The sequence below is a fragment of the Pseudoliparis swirei genome, chromosome 5, assembly GCF_029220125.1.
Source record: "Pseudoliparis swirei isolate HS2019 ecotype Mariana Trench chromosome 5, NWPU_hadal_v1, whole genome shotgun sequence".
Classification (NCBI taxonomy): domain Eukaryota; kingdom Metazoa; phylum Chordata; class Actinopteri; order Perciformes; family Liparidae; genus Pseudoliparis; species Pseudoliparis swirei.
The window spans coordinates 4,427,347-4,451,872 of record NC_079392.1 but is presented as its reverse complement, the minus strand read 5'-3'; the positions used below and the strand labels follow the sequence as shown (position 1 = coordinate 4,451,872).

General features: G+C 43.8%; 1 protein-coding gene across 5 annotated transcripts in view; it reads left to right on the top strand.

Moving 5' to 3' along the window:
* Positions 1 to 447: 447 nt before the first annotated feature.
* lrp8 (low density lipoprotein receptor-related protein 8, apolipoprotein e receptor) overlaps positions 448 to 24,526 on the top strand; it is a 137,284-nt gene continuing 113,205 nt past the window's right edge. For all 5 annotated transcript variants that reach the window (XM_056414663.1, XM_056414662.1, XM_056414661.1 and 2 more), the window contains exons 1-2: positions 448 to 608; positions 1,527 to 1,652. In XM_056414663.1, the coding sequence (XP_056270638.1) occupies positions 542 to 608; positions 1,527 to 1,652 (193 nt within the window). In that variant the 5' untranslated portion in view covers positions 448 to 541. The remainder of the gene's footprint in view (positions 609 to 1,526; positions 1,653 to 24,526) is intronic.

The window sequence follows — 24,526 nt, the reverse complement described above, 5'->3', positions numbered from 1 at the left end:
TTTCAATGCGAAGGTAATGAACATATAAAAATATCCACAACTTTTCCAAAACGTTTGGGATTTGTTTTTTACGGACTTTTCCAGGCCTGGAAATAACCATTACAATTACTTTTCCAGCTTTTCCATGACCCTATGAACCCTGTATTGCCAATGTGTTTTAATTGAATGCACTTTATGACCCTTTATCTGTGATAAGTGCAATAAATAAATACACCTTCCTTCCAAAGTCTTCTGCACACGTCACGTGGTGATGGTCAACAAGTGCGGTGGTAGTTGTTCCTCTTGCCTGCTCCATGAACCTTTCCAGGCACCATCCCCATCCATCCCGCCCATACGCGTCACGGATTCAAAGGCAGAGGAGGCGCAGAGCCCGGGCTGGCTCACACGCTCCGGAGCGGCGGCACAGAGAGACTGAGCACGCAGCGCGGAGCAGGGGGATCCTTCAGCGGGCTTTTTTCCCTCCTCCTCCTGTGCATGAACACAACAGTAGGACCCCCCCCCCCCCCACCCACCCTCCTATCCACCCCACCAGGATCTAAAGATGTGGACGGAAGTCGGAAAGCTCGTGCTATTACATTTGCTGCTCGCGGAGCTCCACTGCGCTAAAGGTAAGGAAGACACTTTTGTCTCGGCGGGGACTCGAACCCGCGTCACATCGCGGACCGACGGACCGAGACGGCGTTTTTCGTGGTTGTTTTTCTTCCCGTCTTCCAGTGCCGCGTTCAAGTGCCTCCTTTTTTTCCGGGAGACTTCTGGCATGATGCATACCGGGTGCACCTTGCCCCCCCCTCCCCCCGTGCCCGGTCTTTCCGGTGACATGGAGGCGACAGGATACGCGGAGGGGAACAAAATAGATCTCTAAAAAAAACCAACATAAAGCACGTGTCCATATGCAAGAGGCACAAATGATGCGCGTGGGGATGAGAAGGGTGCACGGTGGTGCTGGGTGCTTTTTGTTGTTGTAGCTGTAGCCCCCACACACACACACACCACTTAAATAGATTTGCCTAAACACATCGCAGGACGCTGGTGGTCGCCACACCCGCGGTCGCACCAACGCCTATTGATGCATAATTACTCTTTTTTTTTAATAAGGTGTAAATCATGTCGTGGGAATAATGGCTGTTAGAAAGAAAGAAAAACAACAACACCACAACAATTCTCCCCAACGCATCTCAAGATAGAGAGCAATTTGATCTGTTTTGCCGAGGATATCATTAATGATCTGCTTGATTGCAGTAAAGGTGTGTTTGTATATCTTAATTTCCCAGTTCTCACAAACAACAAACAGCCAGTGCCTCTTTTTGTTGTTGCCGTGGACGAGTATTGCTAAAGCCTTCTCCCCGCCTCCTTTCTCTAAACGTCTATAACACCACCGCCACGTGTCGACGGTTCTAAATGGACGATACGAAATCTCTCGTAAAGTCGATGCGACGTCCACGTTTATTCGACGTTCCCGTTCTGATCACAGAATTAAGTGATTGACGAGCTTTTTTCCCTCCTCCTTCAAATTGATGCCAACTTAGGAACTAACACGGAGTCGGAGTGTGAAACGGGTCAGTTTCAGTGCAAGAACGGACGCTGCATCCCGACCCTGTGGAGATGTGACGACGATGACGATTGCTCCGACAGCAGCGACGAGGAGAACTGTCGTAAGTGGCCCCGAATCTTTGTTGCTGAACTTAACTTTGTTTTTTGCTCGCTACAAATGGGATATTAGGTGTTTTTTTTAGGAGGCGTTTAAAGCGAATTGGCACATGTTTGACACCAGACCATTATTACCTTCGCATTGAAAATGCGGAAGGTTATGTTTTGATCGCCATTTATTTATTTATTTGTATGCGTGTTACTCGCATAACTAAAAAAGTATTAAACCGAATCGCATGAAATTTGGTGGGATGATTGGTTATTATCCGGGGACCATTTGATTAGATTTTGGGATCGATCGGGTCAAAGGTCAAGGTCAAGGTCATGAAAAGGTCAACATCTTCTTTTTACTATAGCGCGGCTAATTTTTATCCAATTGGCATGCAACTAATGCCAAAATGTTCATAATTCAATGCCCAATCTTGTGATATGCGAAGGTATGCGCTCTACCGAGTGCCCGTTCTAGTTTAATATGAGCTGGTACTGAAAGTACTCAGACCCCTTTAGATTTTTCACTCTTTGTTTCATTGCAGCCATTTGCTCAAAATCAAAAAAGTTCATTTTTATTTCTCGTTAATCTTCACTCGGCACCCCATCTTGACAGAAAAAAACAGAAATGTCGAAATTTTTACAAATTTATTAAAACTGAAATATCACATGGTCCATAAGTGTTCAGACCCTTTGCTGTGATGCTCATATTTAACTCGCATGCTGTCCACTTCCTCCGATCCTCCTTGAGACGAGTCGACTCCTTCATTGGAGTCCAGCTGTGTTTAAATCATCTGAGTGGACTTGATTAGGAAAGGCACACCTCTATATAAGACCTTACAGCTCTTGAACTTTTTAAAAATGTTATCAAATGGCTGCAATGAAACAAAGAGTGGAACATTCAAAGCGGTCTGAATACTTTCCGTACCCACTGTAACTGGTAACGACACGATATTCTGATTTTCCGCATTGTGACTTCAAAATGAATGAAGTCACACACAGAATAAACTGATTATCGTTTTTTTGGTTTTTGGCCTCTCAGCTGCTGATCCTGGATCATTGGTTAGGTCACATGGGCGCAGGCATTTAACTAATGTCTTACTTATTTCATTCCTAAGCAAATCTCTCTGACATAAGGTGAGCCGTGGCCCTGCTGGGTCAGACCAGGGTTATGTCACAGCATGATATATGGAATAATATGCTCAAATTGCAGTGTTATGTGTCATGACTACTCACTGCTGAGGAATGCATCGCGCTCTAATGCAAATGCTGTTATGTGACTCATCACAAATCGGCTGCTTTTCTTGCTCATGGGTGCCTTTTGCTTCTGTGGATGGGGGAGATCGTAAATTGAGAGTTTCAAGTGCAGGATTGCATGTTTGATAATCGGGCAATCAGATATTGTATTAAGTCCTTCAGGAATAAGTGAAAAAGACCCGTGGTACGTGATTCTGGATTAACTGGGAGCATTCAGGACGTTGCGTGGACGACCCAGGCGGGTAATCATCCCTTATGAATTTGTCACGGTGCTAATTGCTTGAATGGTTCATATTAGTGGCCGATTGATTCATTGCTTATCTTTCGAGGGCGAGCGCGCCAAACCCGTGGCTCTCTCGCCTCCCACCGTGAGGGGCGGCCGGCGGCTGAATGTCTCTGGAGTTTTTCTGGATTAATGCCGTGGCATTTACAAGCGCGCCTCATTCACCGCGGACACTAATTGGCGATTATTGGACATTTATTGGGCAACGCTTGATGGAAGTGGAATGAGGTTTTAATGAGCTCTCCTCCTTCCCTCCAGCAGGTGAGGTTTCACTTTGTTGTTTCTGTGGAGGAGTTGCTCAAAGAGAATGTGGAATGGTACTTAAGCCACAAGGTGACAGACTGTTCTTTTAACTGAGCCACTTTGTCTTCGGCAGAACTACTCACTGCCACTGCCTCCTTTCCTCACTGCCTCCTTTCCTCACTGCCACTGCCTCTCCTCACTGCCACTGCCTCCTCTCCTCACTGCCACTGCCTCCTCTCCTCACTGCCTCCTTTCCTCACTGCCTCCTTTCCTCACTGCCACTGCCTCCTCTCCTCACTGCCTCCTCTCCTCACTGCCACTGCCTCCTTTCCTCACTGCCTCCTCTCCTCACTGCCTCCTCTCCTCACTGCCACTGCCTCCTCTCCTCACTCTTTTTGCTACCTGTAAGCTTCAGAAGTGGTTATGCTGTTCCTGTCCCTTTATCAACCTCTTCATCTACTCAGTCTCTACCTTTTTGAGTCTACTTTCTTAAACTCTCTTCATCTCGTCAGTCTCTACCTTTTTTATCTACTTTCTAAACCTCTTCATCTCCTCAGTCTCCACCTTTTTGTATCTACTTTCTTAAACTCTCTTCATCTCCTCAGTCTCTACCTTTTTTATCTACCTTCTAAACCTCTTCATCTCCTCAGTCTCCACCTTTTTTGTATCTACTTTCTTAAACTCTCTTCATCTCGTCAGTCTCTACCTTTTTTTATCTACTTTCTAAACCTCTTCATCTCTTCAGTCTCTACCTTTTTGTATCTACTTTCTCAACCTCTTCACCTGCTCAGTCTCAACCTTTTTGTATCTACTTCCTCAACCTCTTGCTGTGTCCTATACTCTCTCTTGCTACCTCCATCCCTTGCCGACTCTCCCTTCCTATCCCCATCTTGCACTACATATTCTTTTGAGTGCTTCGGCCACCAGCCTGCATTGTAAGTTTGGTCCACATCTCCAGCATTGTAGCACCCACTTAGGGACTTTACCTCCCCCCCTCCCCCCACCCCATTTTTCTCCCCGTGGCACCTTGGCAGTGCGAATGCCAAAGAGGCTATGCCCACTCGTCTTATACCCACAAAGCGCATCAGCTGACAGGTTGGTTGGAGATAAATCCAATGTCCATGACTCTGGTTGCCGGAGTGATGCTCAGTGGCTGGCAGCGAGCCAACCCCTTCCAGCAGACGCCAACACTGCTGCCCCGAAACACAATATTGGAGGAGGAGGAGGAGGAGGAGGAGGGCTCGTGCATTTTGGATGATATGCACGACATTTGACACGGGAGAGGAGATATTTTAAAGATGTTGACACTTTTTCTGCCATTGTTTTTTTTTTTCTGACTTCCAAATAAGAATATCCACACATATGAGGTCTATCATGGAAAAAGCTGTCAAATGTCTCTCATGTTAAGATCTACAAATCTATATCATAACAACTTTAGATGTATAACCTTAACAATCATACATTTTTGATGCATTGATCATTTTTGAATAAAAAGGTTGCTCTCCTCCAGGTTTCTTCCCTTTTTTTCCCCCTGAAGGGTTATTTGGGAGTTTTTCCTGGTCCGATGTGAGGTTTGGGGGGGGGGGATGTCTATGTGTACAGATTGTAAAGCACTCCGAGACAAATTTGTAATTTGTGAAATTGGGCTATACAAATAAACTGAATTGAATTGAATTGAATAAGTATACCATCATATATATTTCCTTTGCTGGCTAACTTGTGATGTTTGTACCCGCTGGTTTACCGACCACTTTAAGATGGTAGACTCTGTACTTTACTGCGAGAGGATTTATTGGCTGAATTTGTGGTAAAATGCCACTGGATGATGTGGTAGCTGTTCTCACGTTAAAATGTATTGGCTTGAAACGATGCGTCCACAAGCCACTGGAATTGGCTTCTGAACCCATCTGAGGCCGGAAAAACTTGCTTTGAGTATTTGTTGAGGACATTTTGAAATGCACAATCACACGGCACGACATCACTTTTTCCATTGTGACGTCGGTTCCCGTCACGTCGTCCCATCACTCATCGAGTTCTCTGTTCACACACACACACACACACAAACACACACACAAACACGAACACATACTCAAGGATTAGAAAAAGTCTTGGTCGAGTCGGTCGTCTCTTTGTGCCGACGTCTCTCCTTTCTTTCACTCTCCCTTTTATCTCTTCCTCTTCCTCCTCCTGTTCCTCTCCTTCATTCGCAGCATGCCTCTCGGTTGGATTTCGTTCTTGTTGCCCTGGGAGACGATAAAGTGGTGGTGGTGGTGATGGTTGGTTGAATTGGAGGGGGGGGGGGGGTTGCTTGCACTTTCTTTGTTGTGAACACAACTCTCCTGCACACGTGTATGCACACACACACACTGCAGTTGTCCACCTCTGCACAGCTCTGGACGTCAACATTTTTAAATTGAAACATGCTTCGTCCAAATGATCTCACATCTGGACCTCATTCCTTCAATTGTTCTTTCTATCTCTTTGTAAAAAAAAAAGGAAGAAAAAAACCAACAATATCTGTGGGTTACATCTTTACAATGCAGGGATTTTCTTTTCTTTGTTCTTTATCGTTGTTTATTGACTATCTATATATATTATTGAGTGTTTAGCTGAAATTAGAGTCGGCTTCATTGGAGACATGTTTCAGGTAACAAACACTCTGCGAGAAAACATCACCTTCTGATTCCTTCACCCTCTGAACCATGGATCCCACAACGGGAACAAACAAACACCGTAATGGTGGGAAGAAGGTTATTGTTGCTGTGTGTGTGTGTGTGTGTGTGTGTGTGTGACTGCAGGACAATGAGTCTGAGCAGGACTGAGAAGGGGAGCGTCTGATCTGCAGCCTGAGACCTGCTTCCCATAGAGGAGACATCACAACACATTTCACGCCTGTGTGTGTGTGTGTGTGTGTGTGTGTGAGGCCAGGCGTTCTCTTGCACACACACTCACACACACATGCACGACACAACACGGTAATAAGAGGCGGCAGAGAAGCGCTTCAGGCATAACAGGCATTGTACTGATAGGCTCACAGAAACTCATTTTGGTCACCTGCTGACACACACACACACACACACACACACACACACACTCATTGCTCGCCGTTTCACAGCTGGGGTCAGTCTTTTTAAGCAGAGTCAGAGGTCAAAGAGACCAGTAGCTTAATCAAACACGCACGCACTCTCAATATGAATGTGCAGGGCAACGACAAAATACGTGGACACACACACACACACACACTGAGCTGAAATATGGGAAATTATGTCATGTTTATATTCGATACTTATTTCGTCATTTCTATTCTGCAGTGTCTAACTCCATTAAACACACAGAGAGATAAGCACTCGCACACACCTACGTTCACACATGAGGAAACAGCCCTCCATCGTGTGTGTGTGTGTGTGTGTGTGTGTGTGCAGCAGCTGTGCTCCAGTCTTCAGAGAAAGAAACTCACTTCTGTGCCTACTTAGACTCTATGTGTGTGTGTGTGTGTGTGTGTTGGACAATTTAATCGGCCGGTTTGAGCTCATTGCAGATAATCTGCGTTGTTTATGTTTAGAAAAATATATATAGTAAATAAATAATATGGGACTATTATCTCTCTCGAAGAAATCGAACATGTCGGGAAATGACCAACGATGTTTAAAAAAAAATGTTTTTTGAAATGATTGGGGACCGAAGGTCAAACCGGGTTAATTTCACTCGCTACACGAGGGTCTATTATTTCTTTATTTCTCAATTCATTCACATCGATGAAGACCCCCGACGAAGACGTTTCCTATCAATCGAACATCGGGCTTCTCCTCGCGCCGCTCTGTTGACGGACGAAAGGAGTTCAGGCGGCCGGCTGGCCGGTCGTCCCTGAACGCCTCATTCCTCGAAGATTGAATATTTAACATAATCAAGGAGACGCGTGCAGCATTAATGGCCTGGCATCTTGCCGGGCACCTTTTTGTGTCAGCTGCTGTGTAGCCACGGGTCCCCCGCGTGTCGGGTCCCTTCAGCTCGGCGCTCGCCCGAGGCCTTTGATCACTCTTTCTTTGTTTCTCTCTCTGCTCCCTCTCTTCTGTCCACGTTCTACCCCTTGCTCCCTTTTTCTTGCTTTCTTTTTTCCCCCTGCATTTCCCCCTCTCTCTTTCTCTCTCTCTCTCTCTCTCTCTCTTGTTCTCTCTCTCTCTCTCTCTTGTTCTCTCTCGTTCTTTCTCTCTCTCTCTCTCTTGTTATCTCTCTCTCTCTCTTGTTCTCTCTCGTTCTTTCTCTCTTGTTATCTCTCTCTCTCTCTTGTTCTCTCTTGTTCTTTCTCTCTCTCTTGTTATCTCTCTCTCTCTCTTGTTCTCTCGTTCTTTCTCTCTCTCTCTTGTTATCTCTCTCTCTCTCTTGTTCTCTCTCGTTCTTTCTCTCTCTCTCTTGTTATCTCTCTCTCTCTTGTTCTCTCTCGTTCTTTCTCTCTCTCTCTTGTTATCTCTCTCTCTTGTTCTCTCTCTCTCTCATTCTCACTCGTTCTCGCTCTCTCCCGCTCCCCCTTTTCTCGTTCTCTTTCTCTCTCTCCCCCTCTCCCTCTCTCTTGTTCTCTCTCTTGATCTCTCTCTTTTTCTCTCTCACTTTCTCTCTCACTTTCTCTCTCTCTCTCTCCCTCTCTCACTTTCTCTCTCTCTCTCACTCCCTCTCTCTCTTTCTCCACAGCCCGGGCGTAGTGGGTCTGTATTGACATGAAGGGCACGGGGGTAGGACATGCAGCAAACCTTCAAGTGTGTGTGTGTGTGTGTGTGTGAGAGAGAGAGAGAGAGTGAGACTGCACTTCCATCTGCATACTCCTAATCCAATTAGTGAGCGTCTCAGTGGGTGAGAATCCGCACTGTGAGAAGATGGGAAGGACCAGTGAGCTTCCCGAGGCCCGAGCCCCCCCCCCCCCCCCCCACCCCACTAACGCTACAGTGTCTTCTGGTTCTCTCCTTTTTTTAAATTCTTTGTTCGTCTCCCCTCATCGCAGCAGCAGGGGAAACTGTTAAGCCAATCGGGGGGCGGCGTGATAACATTCCTAGATATCATGTTCTGTTATTGAATGCGTGGGTTCTGGATGTTCTGGATGTTCTGGATATCTTTTGGTGCAACGGTCCAAAAAAAGTGTCTTTTTTATTATTATTCATGTTTTCTCCAACGTCATATTAGTAGTTGGCACAATGCGGCGCTGACACATTTAACAGGAGGCTGCCAGCGCAAATATGTTTCAATCAATTCCGGTGTGCATGGGAGAGTGGGGGGGGGGGGGGGGGCGCTTGTTTCGATGAGCCCACGGGGAGACATTACACAACCAGGAGCCGTTCAGCTTGTTCCAGCTTCATTTTTTTTCCGGTTGACGCTCATCGCTCTCAAGCCGACGTCGCGTCCCCATCGTGAGCGTTCGGCTGCAAGAGAGACGGATATTTATTTCAATAAGCGATTATGTCTTTTTAAAAATTATTATTTTGTATTAATCGATGAATCGGATACAAAACCAAGCATTTAAAAAAAAAAGCATATACATTTTCATCCCTTTATTGAAAAAAAAACAGACGGCGCTTTACTCGTGTGAGTTTAAAAAGGGGGCGGGGCTTAGCTCGGTTGCTTTTAACTCCGTGGAAACGGTTTTCATTCCCGACCATGTGAGAAATAACCACCGTTTCTACTTCATGCTCGTCTACCTCGTGACATCGGCTTCGTCTCGACGCCGATTGGCTTTCGTGACGTTGTATTATGGTCTGTCCTCTTTTTCTACCCCCCCCCCCCCCCCCCCAGACTCTCTTTTTCGATGGCGCTTCTCTTCCTCCGTTTCATTTCTTTCTCCACTCCTCTCAACCTTTTTTCCCTCCTCGTGTCTATTCGCTTCCGATGCTCTAAACTTCTTCTGTTCTTGTATCGCCCGGCGTTCCTCCTCCTCCTCTTCCTCACGGCATCCCGCCCTCAAGGTCGCAAAGGTCAAGGCACATTAGCGTCATTCACCTGTGTGTGTGTGTGTGTGTGTGTCATCATAGTGAAGTATTTGTGAGGGCTTTCTAAGTGTCAGTGAGAAGCTTTTGTTGACAAAGATAAAACCCCAAAAAAGTAAGCCGCCTGGTGTTCAGCTCTTTTCCCATTCGTCCTTTTACTATTAATTCTTAATTCTCACAGTTTATGCATCATAACTCTCGTCAGTCCCTCCTGTGAACTTGAGAGGATCAAATATTGACATAACGCGTTGGTTGGCTTCTCTCTGCTGTGTGTGTGTGTGTGTGTGTGGGTGTGTGTGTGTGTGTGCCGCCGCACATCCACCGGTCTCTCTGGGAAACTGCTGATGGGGAACTTTTCTCACTTATAGGCCGAGCCATCATAATACCATTTTTTTTCCTGCCGTGTTCTTCCTCGCCCTGCATGCACCTGTTCTCTACTCGCTCTCTTCCTCTGCCATCGGGCTTTTGAATGAAGCTGTTCACGTCTCTCTCACTCACACACACACACACACACACACACACGTTATCTCCTCTATACATACGCCTTTCCAGCTAAAGCTGGGAACAGGTCTTTTTTTATTTATTTTTTTACCTTGAAGGGATTTTGCTTGTCATTTTCTGTGGGAATGGGGGGCGGGGGGGTCACTCTTTGATGATATAGCCGGTTATCAGTAATAAAACTCTCTCATAGAGTTTCCGTTATGGGAGATTCACCTGAAGCTTTTCTTAATCCAACACTTTTTTTTTTTTTTTACCTGCAAGCGCGCCTCATTATCACAACATGACACTGTCAATATTTAAGGGGGGGAGGGGAGGGAGGGGTGAGGAAATAGCTACGGAATCAATCGTAAGGGAGCACGTTTCCCACCGCTGACCGAGGAGCAAAAAGAAGGAATAGAACGTTCTGATCGTCCTCTGAAACTCCCGATGGTAAAAAATGAAGTGAAAAAGCTCTGTTGGAGTTCCGATGTCTGAAGGATTAAACAACAACAACAACAACAAAACGAAAGCGGGAGTCTCACGGGAAGTACAGACGTTCAGAACACACGTCGGCTATTCGGGACGTCGGCTGCTTTTCGCAACGCTCTAAACTCTCAGATTAAAGATGAACCGGGGGGGGAGGAGGAGGAGGAGCTCGCGAAGGATAAAGACATGTTTTTCATCAGATCTCCTTTTCCTCCTCCGTCCTCTCCTTCCATCCTCAAGGTCCCCTTTTTCTGTCTTTCCTCTTTTCTGGCATGTGGACACACAGGGCGTTTAACCAACGACTCCCCCCCCCTCGGTGCCCTCCCCCTCCCCCCACCCTCTATTATGTGTCATTTGCAGCAGAGCTTGAATGTTTGGAAGCAGGGTGACACCTTCTCAATGGGGCCTGAGGCCCCCCCCCCCCTCTCTCTCTCTCAATCACACCCCCCCCACACACACATACGCACACTTAAAAATATGCATCGTATTGTGTGTGTGTGTGTGTGTGTGTGTGTGAGAGCATAATGCATGGGGATGTGACCTTGCATGCGACGCCTGCATCCCCCCCGTTGGGTTTCAAGACTCTGCCAGAATAATGTTCACTGCTTGTTTTCATTCAGCTTTTTTAAAGCGTCGTCTATATTTGTTGTAAACGTGTGTTTGCATATCATTCCCTGGAAAAAAAAGAAGAAAAAAAATCTCTCCTGGAAGCTTTCTTTGGGTTTTTTTGCCGCCCAGGTTGCTGCTGACGGGTCTCCAGAGGTTTTGTGAAGTTTGGAGATTGGAGTGAATTTTTTTTTACAAGGATTTAGGGAGGAGGAGGAGGACCTGTTCTGCACGCACAAAACCCCCCTGCCCTCCCCAAAAAAAGCACAAATAAGAAATGCAGCAATCGATCAGCTCCCGATTGAAACCGGTCCATTTTTAGCTAACGGGACATCGACGGTGACTTCAGCTAATCAACTTTTCATATTTCGACATATTTACACACGTGTGCCACATGTTTTTTTACGTTTGACATGCAGGCGGTAACAGGCGGTAACAGGCGGTAACAGGCGGTAACTTTACAGTCTCGGCCTCACGTTTTTTGTGTTAAATTCTAATGATTAGGGATCACCCCCGAAACTCTATTCTAGACGGGAAAAAGAGGAAAATGAATACCGTAACCTTTTCTTTCTCATAACGGGAGAAACCGGGTTGGTATGGAAATAATTTAGCCTTTGGTTTTCACAGTTGTTGTTTTTTTTATTATGTCGCTTGATGTTAAACCTCCAACTAATGCCGTGTGCTCTCGCTTGAGATATTGATTCATACCCGACCCGTGCTTCTTTTTGATGTACAAACTCTCTTTAAAAAAAAAGAAGGACGAGGTTTCCTTTGAAGAGTCTCGGTAGCTCGCCTAGTGTTTTTTTTTCTCCCTCTCCAACTCTTCTCTCTCTCTACATGCTACTTCGGTGACATGCTGCATTATTCTCTTCACATTATTGTTTAGTTTTTGTAAAATAATAATAACTTTATTTATATAGCACTTTTTTTTTTAAACAGGGTTTTCAAAGTTGTCTACAGAGAAGCAAAACATAATATGTAGGAAATGTTTCAGGAAATACAGGAGGCAAAAGAGACCAGAATAGAAAAGATTTGAATTGAAAAATATGTAAATAAAACAATGAGAATAGAATACAAATAATAAGAATTGGACTAAAAATAAAATGGAATGGAAAAATACAAAATAAAGAAGACAAATTAAATTTATGGAAACCAAAAAAGTGCATAAAAAGCAGTTCTATAAAAATGGGTTTTAAGAAGTGATTTAAAAGAAGTCTCTGGTACCCCCTGAGGTAGATTGTTCCAAATATCTGTTGTACTCTCATTTCCATTTTACTGCCTCTATTTTTCCATCTTTCCCCATTTGTGTCTTCCAACCCAACGTTGTTCAGCAGTACAGGGAGGGGGGGGGGGGGGGGTTGTAGCCAAGATAATACATAATGATGATTTGAAACCAGATCATTTTGCTGGCACAGAAAACAAAACCCTGTAAAATGATTTTTTAAATAGAATTTTGAACCTCGATGAGTAATAACACGCGTCCCGTTTGCCGAGGCGTGCGAAGCGTCGACTGTCGCCCGGAACAGAGAGACGTGTGAGGGTGTGAATCCCCGGCTGCCGCGGCCCATCTGCAGGGTTTCACGTCTTGCTGCTCATGAGAATTCCATTTAGCAAATTCCGACTACTTCTAATTCTCACGAGCTCACACCCCAACAATATCACCCGAGCTAAATTCCGAGTACTTTTTTCCATACGCGCAAACCCCGAGAGCCGAGAGTCTGAGATATGTTCACACGAGGTACACAGATGCTTCATTTCTGCCCTTTTTAAAGAGAAAGAAATACAACCAGATGTGTAGAAAAATACATATTGAGCTTTGAACATAAGCTCGGTATTTATGTATTTTTCTCTCCCAATAAATATTTGCCTTTCAAGCTATGGAAGCGGCTCTGGAGCGTCTCACGGATGGAAATTATGAAGCTCAATACAATAAAGCGATGACTTTTAAATCTGATTTTTAAATGACCTCGGTGTTATAACAACACGTTTTTGTCTAAATTAGAAGTGCACACAACGAAAAATGTTAATAAACCAATGACACATGTGCAAACCAGACCCTCTACCACACACACACACACACACACACACACACTCCACGCGGCTTGGTGAAGACCCAGTGACCCAGTTATGACAGAAGGCCGTGGTTAATTGTAATTGGCCCATGGTGTTATTACTGTGATGTGTTTTCCTTTCTCTATTGGCTTTATTCCACCTCCTTTTGGCCCATATTGGGGGATGGGAGGGGGGGGGCCTTTGTCCAGTTTTCTGTGTGTGATGACGTTTTCATAAACGATCATGAAATAAACTCTGACACACGATCTGTGAAGTTATTTTTTGGGGGGATTTGTCACCTTTTTATATGTTCCACGTTTTCACCACTTCCTGCAATACCGCTTCGATTGAGAGGGCGACAACATGAGACCTCCTACGCCCGAGAGGGACCCGGTGTTTCCGAGGTTGTTCCCCGTAATCGGAGTATCATCCACAGTAGATGGTGGAGTACCGACACAGCAGCGAAGCAAGTACCACTGTGTGTAAAACTTCATTATTTCCTCACATGACGTCTCTGTCTTCTGTCCATCCTGGAGAGGGATCCTCCTCTGTTGCTCTCCTGAAGGCTTCTTCGCTTTTTTCCACCCTTTTTTCTATTTTCTTGGGAGTTTTTCCTGATCCGATGTGAGGTCAAAGGTCAGGGATGTCGTACGTGTACAGATTGTAAAGCAGAGGCACATTTGTGATACTGCTCCAAACCAGGGTAGAACATTAACAGATTTTTTTGTACACTTTTTGCCCCACTGATTGAAATCCAGGAGCATTTAAAAAGAAATTGGGGTCACTTTTTGAAACTTGTGAAATAACATTCAACCTTTGTTCAAAAATAGGAAATATACTTATTTAGGCGAAGTGTTTTCTTCGATTTAAAAAAAACTAAACAAACAGAAAACATAAATCAGACAATCATATTCAATTTCATTCTTATTTTCTCGCGGTTATATATTATACAAAAAATTTAAACAACTGTAAACAATTATAACTTATTTCTTTGTTTTTTAATAATAAAAATCATATTTATAGATTTGTTTTGTGTGTACCTACCTAGTACAGGCATTACAGACAGGACACATAACACAGAAAAAACAAGGCTGTTAAATTATCAAAATTATTAGAGGACATAATAGGGGCATTTTTCTGCCCCTCTCCTCGTGATATCAGGGGCAAAGTGATATTTCTTCGGGGCAGTTTTGCCCTTTGCCCTTGTGTGTTTCTGACACTGTTCCAAACTTGAAAGTTGAGTAAAATATTCCTGTTTGATAAGTGAAGGATAACCGAGCCTGACATGGAGAGAAAGATACGGAGGTGATGGCTTGATAACATAGATCTCCTCTCGTATCACGTGTGCGTCAGGGGTTTAATAGAGACATGAGCCATGAGAAACACCGAGGCTTATCAGTTATTAAGATAAGAAGATGGACCTGTCAATCAAAACACGCACGCCTGCAGTTAGCGATCTTTTTCTGCGTGCTTTTCTTTGACGGAAAAACCAATTAGTTTGTCGGCTTCTTAAGATTTTAAAGACGGATTTGATCGCATGAATGACGGGTGGCTCCATCACCAGAAGTAAAAAAACGGAAAAAAAGTGCGCGATAGAATCGTGACATTTATCACAACCTTAATGTCAAATATAAATGTGGATTTGGAGAAAGTTCACTCGCATATTCTGGATTGTTAATCGGCTGAGGATGTTTTGGTCACAGCTGATCTCGGGTCACAACAAAGCTGCTCTAATTAGAGCCCCTCTGATCGGTCGTAATAGGAATGATGCTATTCTTAGATGCTATTTTAGATGTATTATGCAACAAATGTCTGAGCTCTATAACGTGTGTGTGTGTGTGTGTGTGTGACCTTATTTCATCCCATTAGCAAGAGGTCTCCAGAAGGTCTATGGAGATGCGTTCACAGTTATCAACCCCCGGCTAATTGATTTCAATGAATGCCACATTTATACTGTACTTATTTAGTAAATTATTACGACATACAGATGGGGGGGGGCGGGGGGGGGGGGTTGGTGTGTGTTTATCTCCGTGTGTGTGTGTATGGGTGGTTGGGGGGGGGGGTGTACCAATCTTTACAGTTGAGAGTTTTTTTGTTTTAATGAGATCATTGAATTCCTTCCTGTATCTCCATATGGTCACTGTAGTAGAAGGTGTGTGTGGGTATTTTAATGTGTGTGTGTGTGTGTGTGTGTGAAAGGGCTGCAGGGCCTTTGGGCAGATACATCTTTAATCATGTGCTTGCTCTCATGTTCCATTTAATTGCCCTCCTAAATCCATAATAACAGGGTGATGACAGTGTGTTTTAGTGTGTGTGTGTGTGTGTGTGTGTGTGTTCCAAGGGAGCGATTTGATTCTCTTTGTTGTACAGTCCATGTAGGTCACTTCATGTGTGCTCCTCTACACATAGGAACCATGCATTACATCTCTTTGACCATACTCTTATTTTCTCCCTGTGTGTGTGTGTGTGTGGTTTGTTTTGTGATGCACATGTATTATTCTTCATATGGCAGAGAGATCTCTGCCAGGTTTTCACAACATGATTCATTCTTCCACATTGTGTGTGCCTGTGTGTGCGTGTGTGTGTGTATGTGTGTGTGTGTTTTCCTGCATTGTCCTCCTGTTCTGCATGTCATCATTTCAGGAAGAACTCCTGTTCTCACCACCTGCTCTATTCCAGTGTTTGTCCAGGTGTGTGTGTGTGTCTGTGTGTGTGTGTGTTACATTATTTAGCACATACATGAAGAAATATTTTCCAATTCATAGATGGGGATCCATGTGCGGCTGCAGTCGCTTCTCGGTTGTTTTTTCCCCCATTCATCTTTAATCTGAGGCCACTGAGACTAGTTTGTTCCTCCTCCCCTCCCCCTCTCCCCCTCTCCATCTCTCTTTCCTTTCCATTTATTTGAAATCTGTCCCCGTCTCCTCCCTCTCTCCCCCGGCGGATGCTTTTTTAATCAACAGCCACACCGGTGCAGAGGGGGTGTGCAGCTGTTGATGTGCGGAGGCAAAGGAGAGAGAGAGCTAAAGACGGAGATGTTTAAATTTGACTTTAAGTGTGTGTGTGTGTGCTAACATCTAACATGTGTGTGTGTGTTGGGATAGACCTGGATCCATGAGGCTGTTTGCCTGGCTAAAGAATGACATGCAGTGTAAGTGTGTGTGAGAACATGTCACTATTTGTGAAGCGGATATGATGAATTATGGCGTTACATTTTGAATTCTTTGAGAAGCATGAAATAGCTTTGAGAATTTTTATGCTTCTTTTTCTTTGATGTCCATCTGTGTAAAAGTCAGCCGAGTCGATGTTTTCTTTAAATGGGACAGTGACCGTCTGCATGCAGTCCAATCACCACTGGAGCCGGCGGTGGATGCCATTTTTTCTGTGTGGCGTAAAGAGATAAACTTGGTGTGTTTTCCAATTTTTTTATCATAATTTATGTTTCTAAAGACGTGAGGAGGAATGGATGAGCGGGAAATGTGGTTTGCGGTTTCATCTCATGGTTTATATTGGCGACATCCTCCGGGCCTGAAAGGTGAATTATATCTAATAGCCAGCAGGGGGCGACGCCTCAGGAAGCAAAAATAAGTGTATATAAGTCCATCAGAAAATCTCACGTGATTTATTATCTCCGTAAACATTAGTTAGTGGTCTTCATCGCTAGTTTCAAGTCTTATTTGTACAGCATGATGTTCATTTAGTTAATTATGGGGACAAAATGTCAAACTTGAGGCTTCAAAAACGACCTCCAACCCACCTGGGACGTCACCGATTGGACGACAATCGAGTAATACTCATAGCATTTCATTTTGAGATGAAATCACATCGTTCAGGGACATTTTATTAGTTCTACGTGTTCTCTTGAACTTCCTCATCTCTGTGTTTGATCTTTGTGTTGCTTCCCTCCAACTCTCACTCTGCCTTGAGTGAGTCATTTACAGAGATCAGGTCTGACGGCTTTCGGGTGATAAACACTATTATTAAATGTCATGTTAGTTCCTGTTGGACTCGTGTTTTATGTTGAGTTTATGTATGTATTCATTTTGAGGCGCGTCCTTCAATCTTGTGTGTTTCTGTGTCTGTGTGTGTGTGTGTATCTGTGTGTGTGTGTGTGTGTATGACTGCTTCCCACTGTTGGTGTCAGCATGATGAAGAGACTATAGATTCCTGTACCAGTTAATGAGTCTCTATGTGTGTGTGTCCCCAAATGCATACATATGCTTCAAAGGCGTCTCCAATGATGGAGAGTTTCCTGTCGTGTGTGTGTGTGTGTGTGTGTGTGGACACATTCGAGTGTGTTACCAGAGATGGCCATTAGCTGTGAGGGACCGAAAAGCCGACGCCCCCACTGGCGTAAATAGAAAAGCCCGACTGGACCCCGTTCACCCCCTCAGGAACCTGGTCTTCTGTACTAATACACCAAAGCATTAGTACAGAGGGCCTCACGGGGTGAGAGATGCAGGAGCACACACACGTACACACACACACACTCGCACACAACCTCTCCTCCTCGGCACAGGAAGCTGTCTTGGCTTTTAACAACACAACATTAGTTTTTGTGCGTGGCTTCCTGTGCTTCTTCATGGTCTCACACAAAGAGGCCATTTTCACATCATTACTTGCAGGCCCATGCATTTTATTTTTTGCCTAGAAAATGGCTTTTTGAAATATTAATATTGACAAAATGTCTTTTAATTTTCGTCCAACTTGAGCTCCGCGATCTGTAATCAACTCTTCCCCCCCCCGCGAGCGATTTGTTGTGGTTTTTGATGGTTGTGAAAACACCCGGGTCGTTGCCACGACAGCGAAAATGAAGCGAAGTCTGCAGGCCTCGGCATTGTGGGTAATCGAGAAGAAGAAAAAAACACTTCGACGGATGGAGTTCGCTTCGGAAGAAGTTGACTCGGGGAGGGGGAGGGGGGGGGGGAGCGATCGAAGAGCGTAATCTGTTTTCTCCAAATCAGCCCAACTAACCGAGGAAGCCTCGTAATGAGAACATTATTAGATTTTCTTTCTGCTGGATTCCTTTCCGTTCTCTCCATTCTCTCTGTTCTCTCCGTTCTCTCCATCCTCCGTCGCTCCGTCTCGATCTGGATTTGTTTAACCTTTCCCTCGAGTTTCCCGAACTCTAAATTGCATCGTTACACCGTCTCTTTTTCCGTCCTTATCTTCATGTCGACTTCTTGTTCTTCCTTATTATTTCTTCTACCTTCCTTCTTCCTTCTTCTTCCTTCCTTCCTTCCTTCTTCTTCCTTTTTCTTTTTTCTTCCTTCCTCTTCCTTCTTCTCCATTCATTCTTCTTCCTTCCTCTTTCTTCTTCCTTCCTTTGTCTTCCTTCTTTCTTCTTCCTTCTTTTTTCTTCCTTCCTCTTCCTTCTTCTCCATTCATTCTTTTTACTTCCTCTTTCTTCTTCCTTCTTTTTTCTTCCTTCCTCTTCCTTCTTCTCCATTCATTCTTCTTCCTTCCTCTTTCTTCTTCCTTCCTTTGTCTTCCTTCTTTTTTCTTCCTTCCTCTTCCTTCTTCTCCATTCATTCTTTTTACTTCCTCTTTCTTCTTCCTTCTTTTTTCTTCCTTCCTCTTCCTTCTTCTCCATTCATTCTTCTTCCTTCCTTTGTCTTCCTTCTTTCTTCTTTTTTCTTCCTTCCTCTTCCTTCTTCTCCATTCATTCTTTTTACTTCCTCTTTCTTCTTCCTTCTTTTTTCTTCCTTCCTCTTTCTTCTTCCTTCTTGCTTCCTCTTCCTTCCTTCTTCTTCTTCCTCCTTTCTTCTTCCTCCCTTCTTCTTCTTCTTCTTCTTCTTCTTCCTGCTACGAACTATTTCACAAAAGCTGTGGTATAACTTCTGCTCTTCTTAACTTCCTGTTCCAGCTTGTCTCTGCACTAATTTGTCAAATTAAAACAAAATGAGCACCGTGGGCTCTCTGAACTTCTGATGATTGTAGCTACACAGCTCATTTGCATCTGTCGTCCCTGGACAGACCATAAGAAACATAAAACGATAATTATCCAGGATAAGAAACATTACAACAGTATAGACACGGGTGAGAGACACTTTATGTTAACAGATGTATATTTTAGTCTTTTATACCACTGCAGGGTTTTGACCAGAGAAACATAATCACACAGTCACACACACACTCTTGCCCACAGGGTGGTGGTGGTGTAGGGGGGTGGAGCTCAGTGTGTGTCTGTTCGATGCTGTGGGTGCACCTGCTGCTTTTGAAAAAAGGATGATGGATTAAAGAGGCGGACGAACACTGTCTCCATGGACTGACTTCAGCTCTGTGTGTCCGTGGAGAGCCACAGATCCATTTCCTCTTGACGGTGGCGGAGGGGAGACTTGAGATGCGTGGCCTCCCGTGACCCAGATTCGTTCCTCCTTTCTCCCTCCGCTCCTCCTCGTTGGCAGGGTGGCATCGCATCATCGGAAGGAGGGAGAGACGAAAGAGTGAGAGAGGGTGGCAGAAAGAGAATGGGTATAGAGAGAGAGGGAGGGAGAGGTAGGTAGAGAGGTCGAGAGGTCATCTGTATAAGAGTGAAGTAAAACTAGTTGGAGGCATTCTTCTTTCTGCTTTTGAGATATATATTTATATAAATACAATTTGTTTTATATATATAAATATATATTTATTAAAATATATAAATATATATTCATTAAAACATATTAATTTATAGAATTAAGTATATATATATTTAAAATAAATAAAAAATATATTTTTAAATAAATATATATTTATTTATGAAAATATCAGTAAATATTTTTGTATTATATAGATATTTATTTATAAAAAATATATATTTATAAAAATATAAAAATATATATTTATTCAAATATATTCATATATTAATTTATTGAATTCTATTTACATATTTATTTATAATTAAAACAAATATATATTTTTAAATAAAAACATATATTTATATATATATTGTGATGAAGTTTTTTATTTCTGTAAAATTAAAAAAACAAAAAATCATGCATTCTGGATTGTACATTAAAATCATGAAATATTACCAAGCTTTTATTCTTTTAATATTGCTGATTATGGCTACAAGCTAAGAAAACTCAAATATCCTATCTCTAAATATTAGAATATCATGAAAAGTATACTAGTAGGGTATTAAACAAATCACTTGAATTGTCTAATTAACTCGAAACACCTGCAAGGGTTTCCTGAGCCTTGACAAACACTCAGCTGTTATAAATCTTTTTTCTGGAGAAATATTAAAAATTTTTTGAGATAGGATTAGAGTTTTTTTTAAGCTGTTTTTAAGATTTAATATAAAAAAATAATATAAAATATAAAAAATAATAAAAGTTGATTTGTAAAAATCCAGAAAATATTTTTTTTTTTTTTTAATTGCATTACAGAAAATAAACAACTTTATCACAATATTCTAATTTTCTGAGACAGTCCTGTATATGAGAATATAAATAAATATTTTTGTATTTATATAAATATATATCTATACACTGCATACCATCAACAATGAGGTGAAACAGCCTCATAAAGGTGCAGCTGTGATGTGTCGTCGGTTATTCATCAGATCTTCCATAATATCGATGTGCGTGTACTTTGTTGTAGACAATGAAAGTGATATTGCAAAAACGACCTCACATTTGCAGCATTATGATTTCCTCCTATACGAGAGCTGTTGATGCCGCTTCAGCGCGTTCCTTCTAGCTTTTTCCCAAATTTGACTAAATGCCTGGTAGCAGAAATGCGAGAAATGTTACAGACGAGGGTGTCCACATCCTCCGTCCTCACCTTCTGTGGCTGCCATCTGTTCCCCCTCCCTTCACTTCAGAATTAAAAATATTCGACTAATAATTTACATCCGTTGTCGACGCTGTGCTTTGATGCGCCCGGGCAGTTGCGCCCCCCCCCCCATGAGTTGCAAAGGTCGCATCCAACAGTTACAGAAACCGCTACGATGGGAGCCCATCTGTCACATGGAGAGGAGGCGCCATCGACACACACACACGGAGACCCACACACGGAGACCCACACACACACACACACACACACACACACACAACGCCATGCTGAAGTAGGGGAAATGGCTGATTACCCCCCCCCCCCCTCCCATGCACCAGAGTAATGAAAGTGCAACTCCAGCTCCGTCTGAATGGAGAGAATAAGCAGCGTAACAGCCGTCATCACATAGAATACACACAGGGGGAAAAATGAGTCGGAGCACGGGGTGAGAGGGTATAATTCCCTTAAAGACATTAATCAGTAAGGATACCGAGATTAACTATTCCCTCGCCCCCATGTCTCTGTTACACACACATGCTCACACACACACACACACACACACACGCGGCCCAGTGACCTCCATCTTAATAGGCCTGAATCTGAATTGTAGTGCTGATGAGGAAACACCGCGTGGTTGTTCTTCTCATTAAGCGACAAGAGATCCCATAATCGGCACCTCGCCTCCTCTCTGTAGCCTAACGCTCGTTTCCTTGTTGGAAGTACCAGTTTCATTCATCGCTTGTATTTATTTTGTGCTTTTCTTCCATGTCTTAAGACCAAGGGAAGATATCGATTCCTCCTCGCTCTTGGCTTGCACTCGTGTTTATGATAATAAAACTGTAAGTTATATTTCCAATGGATCAAATAACTTCTCGTGCATCATTATTGTTATTAATATTTCCGTCGTGAGTCGGTGGCGATCAACGCTCAGCGACTAGGTAAATGAATATCGGACTGACGGTCGTCGGGGGGGGGGGGGGGGCCGAGGCGAGGCTGTGGAAGCGATGCATCATGGGGTCCGATCAGCCTCAATGAATGCAAATGCACCGACGTGTCGATGACTCACGACAACTTCCCTGTGATTGGTTGAAAATGAGGGTGACATCTGATTGGCGACAGACGAGTCGACGTTAAAATAAAAAAAGGCATTTGCGAATCGAGCCACGGCAGAGGGAAGTCTCAGAAAAAATACAAACAAATGTATCGCGATACGCAAACAAACGCGGTCATTATTACCTTCGCATTGAAAATGCGGAAGGTTATGTTTTGATCGCCGTGTATTCATTTATTTATTCATTTATTTGTATGCGTGTTACTCGCATAACTAAAAAAGTATTAAACCGAATCGCATGCAATTTGGTGGGATGATGGGTTATTATCCGGGGACCATTTGATTAGATTTTGGGATCGATCGGGTCAAAGGTCAAGGTCATGAAAAGGTCAAAATCTTCTTTTTGCCATAGCGCGGTCAATTTTTATCCAATTGGCATGCAACTAATGCCAAAATGTTCATAATTCAATGCCCAATCTTGTGATATGCGAAGGTATGCGCTCTACCGAGTGCCCGTTCTAGTTCATTTATGTGTGCGTTGTAATGTATTTGTGAATCTTTGTGTTTGCATTTGTGAGTCTCTCTGTGTGCATTTGCAACTATTGAGACTGATCTGACCCCATAATGCATCTCCTCTATGGCTAAAACGCCCTATGCAGTGCTCTCGGTATGTGTATGTTAACCTGAGTATCCCCAACCTAGTACCTAGGACTGTGTGCAGTCATATAATGTTGAATTACGCATTTATCCAAAGCGACTTACAATCACACGCCGTAGACGCAGCTACAGGGAGCAATTCAGAGTTAAGTGTCTTGCTCAAGGGCACATCGACTAGGGCGGGGGATTGAACCGCCAACCCCCTGAAAGACGGACCTGCTGACCACTGACCCGCGGTCAGTCAGCGTTACATCGGGGTATTTCTTCCATAGCTGCTAAGGAAGTATAGCAACTGTTCACACGAGGCAAAACGCAAGAGCAGGTATTTCAAACAATTGGCCGTGCTTGGTGTTTTTTCTTAAGACTCCATGTTTGAGCTCACAGTACACACACACACACACACACACACACACACACACACGGAACAGGAGTGTCTGGCTCCCTGCTTAGTCACCCTCTCCCTCCACACCTTCACATTCTTGCAGTTCACACTCGCCCACCAACCATCCGGCACCGCACCGCCTTCCTCTCTCTCCCGTCATGTCCCACCAGGTACACACACACACACACACACACACACACACACACACACACACACACACACACACATGTCCACCCTGTGTCTGCGCTACATGGGCACGGTGGAGCCCTGAAGGTCATTAGATTCTCATTAGATGCTCAGCTGTCCCCCCCCTCCCCCCTCCCCCTGCCCCCCACCCCCAAACATATTTTTTTCTCTCTCTCTCCACGGTTCACAAACTCGCCCGCCAACACCACCGGCAAAGTTTACTAATGAACCCATTTGTGTCATTCGGTGCAGTGTCTTCCCAGTGTGGAATAAACAAGATATGGACATGTTAATTTATTGAGCGTTTTCGATGTGCTCTCGGCACATTTTGACACTTTTGGGAGGAGAGAGAGACTTGTTGTCGTCCCCCCCCTTGGCGTTTATGCTAAGCTAGGCTAATCAATAAGCAGTTTCTAGCTTCATATGCATAACTCTAACTCTTGGCAAGAAAGAAAACACGCATATTTCCCCAAAAACTATTCCGATAGTGTCCTGGCTTGAGGTTGATATTCATTCGGTGAGCTCACTCTCAAACTTTGGATGCATCAAAATGTTAAAATAATCTTTTAAAGCTCACCTTACGCTATTTGGGAATTGTCTGGAGGATGCAATGTCCTTTTTTAAAATTTCAACTTTTCTATCCTATTTTTGTTTGTTTCCACTTCGACAGTGAAACTGAAATCTTGTGCAGTGAAGATTCTAACTTTGCCTTTCCCTTGGGATGGGACTCCCTCTAGGAGTCTCCTCGTCGTTCCCTTGTTGTCTCCATTTCTTCGTCTCTCCTCTTCCTCACCTGATTTAGTTTTCATTAAGTCTTAATCTACGTCAGGGCTCCACCGGCGTGTCACACGGGGCTCATTGTGTAGGATTGATGTGTCGCTCGCCTCCTCCCTTATCAGTCCAGGCGAACCACGGGACCCCCTAATGAAGGCCGCCCTTCTCTCCATACTAATTCAACACTGCCTTTCAGTCTTTTTTGGGGGAATTTGACTCATCGTCTGCCATCCCACTCGATGGGGTGTATCTAGAGCTAGAGGGGAACAGATGTGTAAGGTTATAGTGTGGCTTAACCCCCACTGATAACAACATATTACTCTAGACTAAAGGACAAACGACATCTCTCCCAATGCGTTGAAATCTATAGCCGGCACAAATCCAACAGGATCCGATCGAAGATATCGAATTGTACCCTGAAGGCATCATCTTCATGAGACCTTGAGATACTATAATCGCTCATAACTGTCTAGCATTAATATTGAAGAGCAGTGGATTCACTTATTCTTCAAACTTATGTTTTCTTCTGATGCAGAAGCCTATAAACGTTAGAGAGAGGTACTGGCCGGCTCACTATCGTATCAACCTTATCAATATTGCTTTTTCTGGGGTGATGCGTATGCATTTTAATACGTATTTGGACATCGGTTACGATGGAAAAGGTCGAAGCTTCAACGTATTCGGGTTGACTTTAATATATATGGTTA